At 33.5% G+C, this 13,902-nt stretch overlaps 2 protein-coding genes across 5 annotated transcripts in view; one reads left to right on the forward strand and one right to left on the reverse strand.

Moving 5' to 3' along the window:
- Nucleotides 1–13,902, reverse strand: part of EFCAB7 (EF-hand calcium binding domain 7) — a 59,609-nt gene that overhangs the window by 44,079 nt on the left and 1,628 nt on the right. Inside the window, exons 1-3 of one of the 4 annotated variants that reach the window (XM_081305682.1) lie at nucleotides 2,507–2,623; nucleotides 1,874–2,063; nucleotides 204–394 (exon numbers count right to left, since the gene is read on the reverse strand). In XM_081305682.1, the coding sequence (XP_081161808.1) occupies nucleotides 204–390 (187 nt within the window). In that variant the 5' untranslated portion in view covers nucleotides 391–394; nucleotides 1,874–2,063; nucleotides 2,507–2,623. Of the gene's footprint in view, nucleotides 1–203; nucleotides 395–1,873; nucleotides 2,064–2,506; nucleotides 2,627–13,902 lie in introns of those variants that run through there. The other 3 variants (XM_081305683.1, XM_081305684.1, XM_081305685.1) reach the window with 3 other exon arrangements.
- ITGB3BP (integrin subunit beta 3 binding protein) overlaps nucleotides 2,866–13,902 on the forward strand; it is a 57,653-nt gene continuing 46,616 nt past the window's right edge. The window contains exon 1 of the mRNA XM_081305686.1: nucleotides 2,866–2,993. Within this exon, the coding sequence (XP_081161812.1) occupies nucleotides 2,989–2,993 (5 nt within the window). The 5' untranslated portion in view covers nucleotides 2,866–2,988. The remainder of the gene's footprint in view (nucleotides 2,994–13,902) is intronic.

Consider the following 13,902-nt stretch of genomic DNA (forward strand, 5'->3'; position numbering starts at 1 on the left):
ACCAATCTAGGTTGCATAATTTTATTTTAAAGTTCTTAGTATATGTAATTTAAACAAAATGCCATAATACCTTACTGTAGTTCTATTGCTCAAGCTTCATTATGAAACTGAGATGGTTTAACAATGTAAATCTAATTCCAGTCTTTCTGACCTAGCAACATTCAACATATAAGGCAAAACATTTTTAAGTTAAAAAATTTTACCTAGGCAAAGTTGATCTTTAGAAATAATGTTTTCTAAGCTGCTTTTGAAGATAGTTAAGTAGGCAGCTCTACAATTCATATAAAATATTTCTTCTTCAGTTAGTGGAAATTTCTTTGTTCGAGGATTCTCTGAAAGCGTGGATTTCTGACTAGTAAAAGCCGCATCACTTCCTGGACTGACGGCCATTCTACTAGAAAATAATTTCAAAATTGTTTTAGTCAATATTAATCACCTAAAATGCAAATGTCATTACACCTTTCTAGTGTGTGGGAGGATCACAATATTAAAGTTTTTATATGTAGAAGAAAAAGATGTTATAGTATGTATGTAGACTAATTATAATGTTAATTTAAAATAAACCCTTGGCAGTTGATTTCTAATTAAACACACATATAAACACCCACCCACACAAATTGTCCCTCCAATATGTAATAACAGCCCAAAGAACAAAGGCATAAAATAACAACAAAAGATGAATCAGGATAAAGTAAAAGCATACATCTATTCTCTCAATCCATCAGATGAGACTCTTAATAGGTTCATTGAGAAAATTATATTAGTTAACATACATAAAGCATGTAGAACATTGTCTGACACTTAGTAAACGCTAAATAAACAGTAGATAACGTGAAACTACAGCCAGGCATGGTGGTATACAACTGTAATCCAAGCAGGTGGGGAGGCTAAGGCAGGAGGAGCACAAGTTCCAGGCCGGCCTTAGCAACTTAGTTGGGCCCTAAATAACTTGGTGAGAACCTGTTTCAAAATAAAAAATTAAAAAGGGCTGGGAATGTAGATCAGTGGTCAAGTGCCTCTGAATTCAATCCCTAATATGTAAATAACCATAACAAAAATGTGAAACTCCATAATAATTAGATTTTTTTACAGAAAGCACTTGGCACCCATCCTCCATGCAGGATCAACCAAATCATTTCATTAACATCTCAATAATGCAGCTCCTTATTTCAAAGAACTGAATTTCAAAAAAATAACTGAATTTTTACAGTCCCATTTATAGCATTACCACAGAGCTTTACTGTGTTCCTTTACTACTAATAATATTTTGGGTTTATACAGCACCTCTGCTCATAAGACTTAATGAACTGTCACACATCTTACTTTACCCCTACTTTTGTCCATTTTACAGGTGAAGAAATGGAGGGACAGAGATGTCACTTCGCCTGTAAGTAGTGAAAGGCAGTAAATTTCAGAAACAATTTACTCTTTGTTAATGTGAATGGAGGCTTATTAACAATGGCTACTATGAGGTACTAAATTGTACTGGTGGTCTAACAGCTTCCAACATTACTTTATCCAGCTTTGACTTCTAAAAATACATTTCAACGTAATAAATTGAAATTTCAAGTTCAACAATAAAATGACACAGGTAGGGTCCCCTTCAGGACTCATTGGATTCTTACTCAGGAGGCCTAAATCACTGGCACCTTCTTGAATTATATAGGTCTTTTACACTTGGGAAAGAAAGATAATAATCGCTTATCATGGATGAAGTACCCTATTTATAATACACAGACCGCCTGCCTGACACTTTCATATTACACCAGATTTAGAAGGACCCCATAGGGATGTGGCGTCACAGTCTGGTTACTGCAAATTGGTATCACTATAATTAAGCATCAGAGTTTTAAACACATATGCGAGCACGCATCTTCACACAAATGTAAAAGAAAACTGTTCCAACAAGGAAGAATGAATGTTCTCTTTGCAGCAAGCAATTTTTAAATGAAAAAATAAAATAAAATTTAGGATCTTCTTCAAAATACTCTTTCCAAATATGATGAGTCTCTCACTTGGAAATCCCACGGCGGAAATGTTCCAGAATTCTATTCTCCCCTTTTCTGTGAAGAGAGACTAAACTGAAGCTTAAATAAATATATAATTGCACCCCTCAGGCTTGGAAACCTCCTTTATTTAAAACTCCAGCCCGAGACCGAGGCAGGGGCCTAGAGAGTACACTGCAGCAAACGGCTCCATAAATAACCAGGCACACAATAGCAGGAAAAATAAACTGTTAACAAGCGCCTCGGGCTTCTCAAGGGCCAAGTGGAAACAGAGCCATGCAGCCACCGTCCCTCCGCAGTGAAGCACGGTCTAGGCTAATCTCGAGCAATCTCTGTTTTCAGATTTCTCCAGGCATAAAACTGCATGTGTATGTACATTTTAGGGACATGCGTAGACCAACTGCTAGGAGGACAGAGACGCACAAGACACGGGAGAAGAGAAAGCCGCAGGGAGAGGGACAGAGGGAGGGAAGAGACAGAGACAGCGAGCTGTTTGCTACCTAATTCCAGCTCACAAACGAGGAAGCACAGCCCGTTTTCTCCACCGGTCCGCGACCCTCTCGCAGCAGTCCGACAGACCTTGCCTTTCTCTAATTACCATGGCAACTGCGCCTCTCTGCTACCGGAAATAAGACGCGGAGCACCTCCCTAAACGGTCCGGCTATAAATGTAGGATGAATTGCTCCAGAAAGAACAGGCATGGTTTTGCTGCTCCTCTGTTCGAGTATTTCTCTAGCCCGAGTAGTGAGAGGGTCCCGTGTTACGCGCGGCGGGACTGGATGTGGGTTTGGGGCCTAGACACCTTATGCACCCCTTTCCTCGCACCTACTCGGATTCCTCATTGCGCGGAGGGTGTTTCCGGCGGACCGCGTTAGGTGTGACACCAGGAGTGCCCGCTTGCCCGCGCTTTTCAGCTGCAGCGTTTCCTGCAGCTGGTTAGTTCGTTTTGTCCGGCGGCGGTGGTGCCTCCCTGAGATTCGAAATGCCGTAGGTATCTCCTGCCCAGATATTGCTGATTTGTTTTATGAGTAGATATTATGTGGCCCGATAGCCCTTTTTTTTATTTTACTATTTTAAGATTATAAACTTGTGTTGACAGTACTCTTAATTTACCTCTTCTCCAGCAGCACTCATCATGTAGTCTTTGTTTACTTCTGTTTCTCCAAGCCTTTTGACAGATTGTATAGGTTGTGGACTCTATGTAGATAATGCCTAATGTGAAATTTAAATAGGTTAACTGATCGAGGATGGGACGGTGTAGATTAAAACACGACTGTTAAGCCTTACGCTGCCTAGATTACGGCCGTGAATTAATACAAACTCTCGAAAGTTTTCAGGAACTGGATCTTGGAACCTGGTTTCCAATCAAGACTCTCATTGTCCCCGAAGTCAATTATAGACTCAGTTTTCTTACTTATGAAAATAAATTTGTATTGGGTAATCTCCAAATTCTCAAACAACCCCATAATCTGATTTTTGAAAATGGCTTTAGAACAAATGATAATATTCATTTGTTCCTCCTCTCCTACATCCATCCTATATTTAGATGAATTAAAACGCAGTTAACTGCCCTGCAAAACTTTTTTTTTAAATCACTAAATAACTTTTAAAAAAAAGAATCAAATTTGGGGAGTGGGAGGAGTACATAACAGTTCATCCTCTGGATGCTCCTTGTCCCCCAGGCTGACGTTGGTACTGCCCCCCTGGAGGAGCATATTCCTGTATTATTTTCAGAGTTGAATGAAATGCAAAGTAAAACAGCAGGGAAAATATTACTATCAAATAGAAAATTGATGGGAAAATGAAAAGATGTGCAGAAATAACAATAATCTGTATTTATGGAACCTTTAATTATGATCTTGGTACTGTATTTAGCAATTTATTTACAGTTTCTCATTAGATCAAAAAAAAAACCCTATCAATTAGGGGCAACTATTATGCTTACTTTATGAATAAGGAAACTCAACATCTAAAGGCTGTCCCATAGGAATCAACAAATGTGTTTTACTTATGTCCTTAAAGGTTATGGATCATGGAGTAGGTTTTCATTCCCCAAAATTAACTACAAAAACTTTTCTCCCTGTTGTAGCATTAGATAGATCATTCAGTTATCATATATACAAAGCTACAAAGGTAATGTAACAGAAAATCCCTGAGTAGGAATTGAAAACAAACTGGTGATATTTCCTGAATTGTGTTCCTGTTCTGTTGTAGAAATGGAGAACCAAAAAAAAAAAAAAAAAACTATTAAAAGTGGAACTTTCTTAATGTCTTCTTAACATGGTACATGTTATTTTAGGAGAGTTTGAGTGTTTGCTATATATGTGAGAAATCAACTTCAAGATTGTGTATGGAGTAAGTTTTTCATTCCCCAAAATGTTGTAGCATTAGAAAGATCACTGTTCTCATATACCAAGCTACAAATACACAATTGTGACTATTTGTGACTAAATATACAATCTTAAGGTTGACGTCTCACATATATAGCAAGTTTGCTGAGTTAATATGTTTTAACAGAGAAAGTTAAGGACACAGTTTAATAATGCATGAAGCATAATAGCATTTTAGTTGAGGATCGCTATCATTGTTAGTAAACTTTTACTTTTAAATGTAGTAAATTCTGAGGCCTTACATGGGAGTGGTTCAGATAGTCAAATGGCAAATTACATATGAAGGTGGAATCATTTTTAAATGGTGTTGAGATGATGAGTTTTTGGTATGCACTTGCAAGGCTAAATGTATAATATAACTTACGGGAAAGAGTGATCCATATTCTAATTTCTTTACAACTTGACAGGGAAAAACTACACAGTGATGAGTATTTGTGAAAATATATATGGCCTAAATGAATCTAAAATAAACAGGAAAGAGCAAATGTCCAATGACAGTAGAATGGGTGGATGAGTCTTAAAAATATAACAAGTGAAAGAACCAATTTTGAAAGACTACATATTATCTTGAAAAGTTTAAGGAGAAACTTTGGGGTTATATTTGTATGTGGTAAAAGATAATTTGGGGGAAAATCAGGGAATGATAAATACAAAATTCAGTTTAATGGTAATATTTTGTGGGAAACAGATGAGATAGAGAAGAGGTGTGTGTGTGTCCCCAACCAAATTGGTAGTAATGATCTAATTCATAAATTATATGGTGAGTTTTGGGGTATTCATTTTCTTATGTTTCATAATTTTCATATCTTACATTTATTTAGTATGTACCACATACTACTTAAAATGCTTTTGAAAGGATTTAGAGATTACCTAAGTTTTCAATAAGTATAGTTTTCTCTACCTTCTGTTTGGTCCTTTGAATACTGCCTTAAAACAGAGGAAACAGATGAATTAAATAATTGTTGCTCCTAGTTTCTTTAGTTTCTTTCTTTCCTTCAAAATTTTCTTTCTGTGTAAAATGAGAGGCATTATAATTTTTCTATCTAGATGAAACCTTCACTTTTTTTTAAGAGTTTAAGTAGAAAATCATGAACTTTGAAGTAAGAAAAGCCAAAATTGAAATCTTGGTTCTGTAAATTAGCCTTGTGTTCCTTAAATTGTTACTAAATGTTGTCATCAATAAAATAGTTGCTCAGTAAATATGTATTAATTGAATGATAACATTACTGTTTTGAAAAGATTTTATCCTGTATAAACATAATACATTCCATGTTTAGATTTGCATAATATTGAAGTCAAATATAATGGCTTTTGCTATAACTGTCCCATTCAAGTGACTTTTTTCTTCTTCATCTTTTCCTTTTTAAAGCTTCCTAATATCATTGCTAAGTCTTTGTAATTAGTGTACATCATCATGCTAATTCAGCCAAGGACATTTGATCAATTAACTTTATTCTGTTTCAAACTATGAAAAAAGATTACTTTTAGAAAACTGTTTCTCAGAGTAGGGTCCATTCTGCTGATATATTTATACAAGTCTGAAAATTTTCCAAAAGAAGTTTAAAATACTATTTTTCCATGATAAAAGAAAATGAATACAGGCACATTCTGGATCTGCTGAGCTCTTTTATTGAATTGCACCTATTTGGGTTTGTTTGTAGTCATACTGGTGCTAATGCCAAGTGCAATTATTTTTATTTTGTGGGTTGATTTTCAAAATTCAGAGTTATACGGTTTCTTTTACTTAAAAGTTTTCTATAGTTTTAAGGAGGTTGGTAATATTGTTAGTACTTGCTACAATATGAAAAATATGAAATTTAGAAATAATTTTTTCCTGCTTGTAAAAGTATAATAGGGAACAGAATAACAGAACCTTTGTATAATGGTATTAGTATAATGGTGTGATCCTCTAATATATAGACTAGAATTTTTTAAAGTCCTTGTTGTTCCAAAAGAACTAGATTCTGCACAAATCAGATTTTTTATTGCGTTGGTGAACTTGTAGGGAATTAAATCCCAAGGGATAAACTAAAAATAGCTGAAACTAAACTGTAAGGAGTAAGTATAGATGAAAGATGGGATTATCCTGCATGGAAAGTATGTGTACATGTGTGTATACATATATAGGTATATATGTATTTTTTTCATGTTGATTTGATAAACTTAGGGCTAGAGGCAAGGTAAGGAATATAAACTTGAGATTTAGCAATTAAGCTATGACAGGAGCTAAATGATACCTGCTTGGTATGGATCCTTTGGCTAGTGATGAAGTTAAAATATACATCTGTGGAGGACAGCATCTTCATTTTAGGCTCCTAGATTTTTCACAGGTTAAAATCACAGAATCACAAATAATCAAACATAGAAGCTCACAACCATAGGTGAAAGTTAGAACACAAAATAACCAACAGCTTTAAATTCCAAGGGCCTTACAAAATTAATTATTACAGGTACAGTGTGAGATAATTATTATAATGTTTAAGGAAACCAAAAGTGGAATCACAAAAATTGTCAGTTAATAACAAAATATTTTTTTAAAAAACACAGATTTTTAAACTAGGATGAGTAAATAGTTTAAAACACACACACACACACACACACACACACACACACGTATACATCCAGTTGTTGAAATGAAAACTCAGTGCATAGGGTTATGTGTTATGTGTCAGAGTAGTTTGTGTTGAATTAAATCTTCCATAGATAACAATTTTAAACTCTGGACAAAATATTAAAAACACCTGGAGCAACCATCACCTGGGAGAAATAGGAGAAATTGGACTGACCCTTGAAAGAAGGAAACTACAATGGCTTGGGCTTGTGTTGATAGTGGTTAGACAGAAGTCAGTCCACGTTGTGTAGTACAGGTAGAACTCAGCAGAAATCTCTTGCTTTGCTGGTTTAATAGCTCCAAATGTGGTTGTAAATTACCTAAATCCTTGGTGGATTTCTGGGCCATGCATGGATTAGGGAAACTCCGTGAACCCTGGGAGGAAGCAACAGCTGGAATCCTGAAAGAACTGAGCAGAGATTTCAGCTGCTTCCCATTACAGGAAAAAACAAGAGTTTAGTGTTTGAATTTAGTCAAGTTAAATGCCCAGACTCAGTACTTTCCAGGGTAAGATAACAGAGTTTAGGATTTCTGCATCATAGCATCTATAGTATACCATATACATTAACATACTAACAGCCATGCAAACAACAACAGCTGCTGTTGGGAGAAAAAAAAATTAAAAATTGACCCTAAGACAATGCAGATTTTACAATTAGTAGATGGGAGACTTTAAAGAACTTAGATAAATATGTTCAAGGATTTAAAGAAAAAACTGGTCACATGAAAGCATACCTGGGGAATCTCAAAGATAAATGGAAGCAAATTTTTTTAAAAAAAAGAAGCAAATGGAAATTTTATATCTGAGAATATAATGTAACTGTAATGAAAATATTCATTCTATGAACTTTGTGGTAGAAGAAAAGGTCAGTGAACTTGAAGGTAGAAGAGTAAGAAATAATGTAATTAAAGGAATAAAGGCGAAACACAGATTTTCCACAATTTATGTAGCAATATCAAGTGGTTTAATGTGTAATTTGAGTCAGAATCAGAAGAATGGGAATGGAGCAGAAAATATATTTTTAAAAATTGTATATCCTAATTTCTCAATTTGCTAAAAATCATAAAATTGCATATCCAAAGAAGTTCAGTAATTTCTAATTAAGGTTTAAATTTAGTGTGCATAAACCTATATGTATAAGCATACACTTAATTTTTTTACACGTACATACGTATAAGGGAAACTATTCAACTGAAAGCTAACTTGTCATCAAAAACAGTGGCATAAGTATCAATTAATGCCAGAGTTTGATTTCTAAATACCACTTGTTCATTAAATAGAACCATCTTTCATTGGAGAAAAAGCTGAGTCCAAGTCAGAAAGTTTTTTGTATATATGCTAGAAAATAAGAAGGTGCTCAAGGAGTTATGAGTACACGAGGTAAATAGGAGCTACCATGAAGCATAGATGATTCTCTTGCAAATGTGGGACAGTTAAACATAAAAATAAGTAATGATAGGAATGGCTTAATATCCATTGGCAAAAAAAAAAAAATGCATGACACTATATAGTGATATAAGTGAATAAAGGGAGAAGAGAAATCTCTTCCCTGGAGTAGAATGTTAGTTAATAAATATAAACTCCTCAAGTTATTACACTTTCAGAAGGAATCCATAGGGGATTTAGTCCAAGAAATGCATAATCTGATCATGGGGAAATATCACATAAACCCAAATGGAGAATATTATACTACAATTAAAATGACTTGTACTCTTGAAAAAAAAAAGTCAAGGTCAAGGAATCAAAGAAAGGTTGAAGAATTTTCCTAGATTAATGGAAACCAAAGAGATGGGATAATTAAATATAAAGAGTGATCCAGGATTGGGTCTTAGACATGGAGAGAAATTGATTATACAGAATATTATTAGGACAAATAATAAAATTTGAATATAGACTGTTGATAATAATGGTATGATACATTTTTTAATTTTGTATTTATGTAAAATAATGTTTTCATGTTTAAAAAAAAACATGGGAATGATTATGGATAAGGGTGTACTATGCCTCTAACTTATTCTAAATGGTTCAGAAAAAAGTCTACATATATAACATTTATATGTATGTGTGTTGAAATAATGTTAAATGGAACAAAATGTAAACAATAGTGAATCTGTATAAAGGATAAGAAGAATTTTTATTGCAACTTTTTGAAAGTATAAGATTATATAAAAAGTAAAAATTTACCCCAAATTTATTGAAGTTTCAAAAAATTTAATGGATGAATTAAATAGTAGGTTAGACACAACTGAAGAAGGAATTAGAGAACTGGAAGATAAATCTAAAGAAATTGCCCCAAATGCATAAAGAACAATAATATGAAAAACGAGGCTAGAGATATCAAAGATAAAGTCTAAAAATAATTTTCTCTTTAGTAATTTTATACTTAGAAAAGCATAATGGAGGAGAGGGAATATTTGAGGAAATTATGGATTAGAATTATTTATGTTAAGCACATAAAATTTGCAAAAGCTAAATATTTGTTTCTTTGAGACTAAGTTTTAGATAAAAATAAATGCAATTATTTAAATGATTAATTTATATGATACCTTTATTCTGTTGCACTTTGGGGTTCCAAACATGAACAAAAACTGTACTACCTAGTATTAATTTTAGTGGAAGAGATAGTTCAATAAGCATATTTAGAACTCATAACCCATCATTTAAGTGACTAGGTATTAATAATGTAAATAATTTAGTCTAGCAAGGAAAAACACATAGATTATTTTAACATAAGTTTAGTAAAAGGGTCATGAACAGCTGCTATTGACTACAGTAGAAAGATCAGTACTGCAAACTAGACAGCACCGGATAAAACTTCTTAAAAGATGATTGTGTTGAAGTCTCAGAAATAGGGTAGACATTAGCAGTAGTTTTTTATGATTATTTTTATGTTGTAGAATAAAAATTCATACAGAAAAGAACGTAAAATATCACCCATCTATCATGTTTTAATTCTGTTAGACCTAGTTGAGCCCTTTCAATGGAAACTCCTCTAAAGGGCAAACTTATATCCTTTCTTCACTTGTAGGTACATATAATCTACATGTACAAATTATCTATAGTATATGTAAACTTTTTGCAGAAGGAATATTAATGAATATTTTATTGCATATTAAGGAATATCCATTCAGGAGTAAAATGGTCTTAACTGTATTTCTCATTTTATTCAACCAAAAAAAATCTCATCTTTCATCCTCTGGTGTTAATATTCCTAAATATATTCATTTGACTTCTGTAAAATTTTTTTTCATTAATCTTTTGACATCATAAACATATGTTGCCCAGGACACTTTTGTCATGAAGAATAACAGGATTAATCATTTATTTAGATACTTCACATGGTGACCATACTTTTGCATGTAATAGGTTGGTGTTGCCCTCACTTATGCCATGGTAGAGATTTTTTTATGTGACCATTAGAAATATTGAACATAAAGGAGCATAAACTTGAATGAAACAGAAAGGTTATAGAAGATTCTTCTCCCTTTTTTACCTGTACTTGGAATGGAAAATAAATCATTTCATATATCTCAATTTATACTTAAGAAGTCACATGGGATGTGAATTTAGCCATTGCCTTTCATCAAAGGATTTCTAAGCATCTCATGATCTCAATAATCTTCTAAACACTCTTGTGAAGTTAGTAGCTGGCAACATTATTGTGTCCATTATAGTGAGGAGTAAATGGAAGCACTGAAATACTAAGTGATATTTTTATCTTCCACTCAGAAATTTCTTACTACTTTACAGGCCAGTATTATTATCAACTTTATGAAGCTTAGTGAGATTATGTGATTTGCTCAACCTTACAGAAGAATTTGGCATAGCATCAAAGCTCCCTGAGTCTTATCTACTTTGCTAAGTTTATTCTTCACCCCCTATTCCTTTTTTAAATTTTTATTGTTGGTTGTTCAAAACATTACATAGTTCTTGACATATCATATTTCACACTTTGATTCAAGTGGGTTGTGAACTCCCATTTTTATCCCGTATACAGATTGCAGAATCACATCGGTTATACATCCACTGTTTTACATATTGCCATACTAGTGTCTGTTGTATTCTGCTGCCTTTCCTATTCCCACTCTCAGCTTTGCCACTCAAAAATCATGTTTAATCTAATGTTTTAAAACTCCTATTTAAAAAAAAAGAACCTCAAATCATATAATTTTGTGAGCTTCTAAGAGTTTATTTCTGGTTCTTGGTTAGGAATTAAATGATAGCCTTTTTCCCCCCTAGAATAATTTCTTTAATATTGAAATTGATGTTAGTAACATAAAGCTTTTCTACTCAATTTGTTCTGATCAATCAGAGAATCTTACTCAGGGTACTACCATGTAGTAAGCTAAATTTAAAAGGGGAGGATCTTCTTAGCGAATAATTTATGGTAACTCTACAGAGAGTTACTGTCTCTCCTCTTGATATAAAATTGCATGCAAAATGTTTTTGTATCTTTTGAGAATTCCAACAACAATAATTCTGGTAGGTTTAGTCAGTCTAAACCTAGTGTGCCTAAAGATGGAATATAATATTTAAATTATGGGCACAGGGAAATTTGGGTAGCTTGGAGTGAGAAGTTACCTACAGATGACATACGATTACCCCTAAGAGGGATGTATATTTATATTTTTGTGCAGTCATCACCACCAGCCATCTTCAAAACTTTTTTCATCTTGCAAAATTGAAACTACACCCATTAACAGTAATTTCCTGTTTCTCTCTTCCTCTGGCTCCTAGCAACTACCATTCTGTTTTCTGTATCTATGAATTTGACTATTCTTATATGAGTAAAATCAAGCAGTATATTTTCTTTTATGACTGGCTTATTTTAGTTAGAGTTGTGTCTTCAAAGTTTATCTGTGTTGTAGCATGTGCCAAATTTCCTTTCACTTTTAAGGCTTAATAATATATTCTTGTGTGTGTGTGTGTGTGTGTGTGTATGAATGATACATTTTATTTATCCATTTATCTGTCACAGGACATTGGATTGCTTCTGCCTTTTGGCTACTGTGAACAATGCTTCTGTGAATATTGTTATATGAATATTTACTCATGTTCTGGCTTTTAATTCTTTTGGAATATGGAATTACTGGATCGTATGGTAATTCTAATTTTAATTATTTGAGGAACTGCCAATTGTTTTCTATAGCTGCTGCACCATTTAACATTCCAGTCAGCAGTGTACAAAGGTTCTGATTTCTCCATATCCTTACAGCTTTTGATATTTTCTTTTTTATAATAGCCATGCTAATGGACATGAATTGGTATCTCTTTGTGAACATGGGTTATATTTCCCTAAGGATTAAGGATGTTGAGCATTTTTTCATGTTGATTTTTGGCCACTTGTGTGTGTGTGTGTGTGTGTGTGTGTGTGTGTGTGTGTAGTGTGTATGTATATCTTCTTTGGAGAAAGGTATAATTCAAGTCCTTTCCCCATGTTTTTGTGTCCATTTTTTGAAACCAAGATAGTAGTCACAGGAACCAGATATAACTTTACAGGACTACCAGAAATATATCACTTGTAATTGTTAAGTAATAATGGTAGGAAAGAAATACATATTTTAGAAAAATATTTCTCTCATATTTAATCAAATTTTTGCTTATTCTTCCTTTATATTTTTTCTGTCTCGTATATTTTTATTAACATCATCCTAATTCATGTAGCATCATCTCATCCTTATATTATAATTGTTCATGGGTAGAGGAGTGCCTGTGTATAATAGGTGCTTATTTTAATGATTGCTATCTCAGTAGAGTTCATTTCTAATAGAATGGTAAGAATAAGGTCATAAATTCGTCTGGTAGATTTGTCCTTCTTTACCTGTTTTTCAATTCCCTCCCCTCAATTCAACAAAGATTTACTATGCACAGGACTGAGATTGTGACAGTAGATGGGTTTCACAAATTCTTTTCCCTGTAGACAAACTAAGCAATTTCTTAAATTTATTCTAGTTTTGCCTATTAAATCTTTTTAGGGTACTTATAAATATTACCAACTTTGGGTTATTAAATGCCCCAGTTATCTGAATTGTACATTACCCTCAATGAACGAATCATGTTTTTAGATTTCTCACCAAACAAAGAGGGAGATGACAGCCTATTTTAACTCAGCTCACTTTCTTATTACTTTTATATAATTTTTCCATGGGCTTTCTAAATCCACTAAGACCTAATCTGGAAATCTTTTTAAGTTCAAGCACTGTGTTGCTTTCTTTAAAAATCAACCACTGGGGCTGGGGATGTGGCTCAAGCGGTAGCGCGCTCGCCTGGCATGCGTGCGGCCCGGGTTCGATCCTCAGCACCACATACCAACAAAGATGTTGTGTCCGCCGAGAACTAAAAAATAAATATTAAAAATTCTCTCTCTCTCTCTCTCTCTCTCTTTCTCTCTCTCCTCTCTCACTCTCTCTTTAAAAAAAAAAATCAACCACTGATTATAAAATAATATTTTGAAAATTAGTATCAGGATGTTCTTTTCTAAAAGGACATCTTTTAGATGCTGCATCTTAGCATCATTTAAAAACAAATAATAAGAAAATTCTGCATTGTGTTTTAACTTTAGTTTTTGATTATACTTTTGAAATATTATGAAAAACAGAACACTTCATGTACTAAATAGGTATATATATATATATTCCAAAGCTAAATACTTTTTTAAATGATTTGCCATTTTTATTTACTAATACCTGTGTTCTCACTTCATTGAGAATACTTGTTAAATTGTTTTTGTTTGTTTGTTTGTTTGTTTGTTTTTTCAGTGCTAGGAATTGAACCCAGGATCTTACACATTCTAGACAAGTTTCTTACCACTGAGCTATATCCCCAGCCCCTAAACCAAATTTAAATTGACTTCTACAGGGTCATACACAATTACATATAAGAGGAAAGGAGGGG

This window comes from Spermophilus citellus (genome assembly GCF_964194105.1).
Source record: "Spermophilus citellus genome assembly, chromosome: 9".
NCBI classification, from domain to species: domain Eukaryota; kingdom Metazoa; phylum Chordata; class Mammalia; order Rodentia; family Sciuridae; genus Spermophilus; species Spermophilus citellus.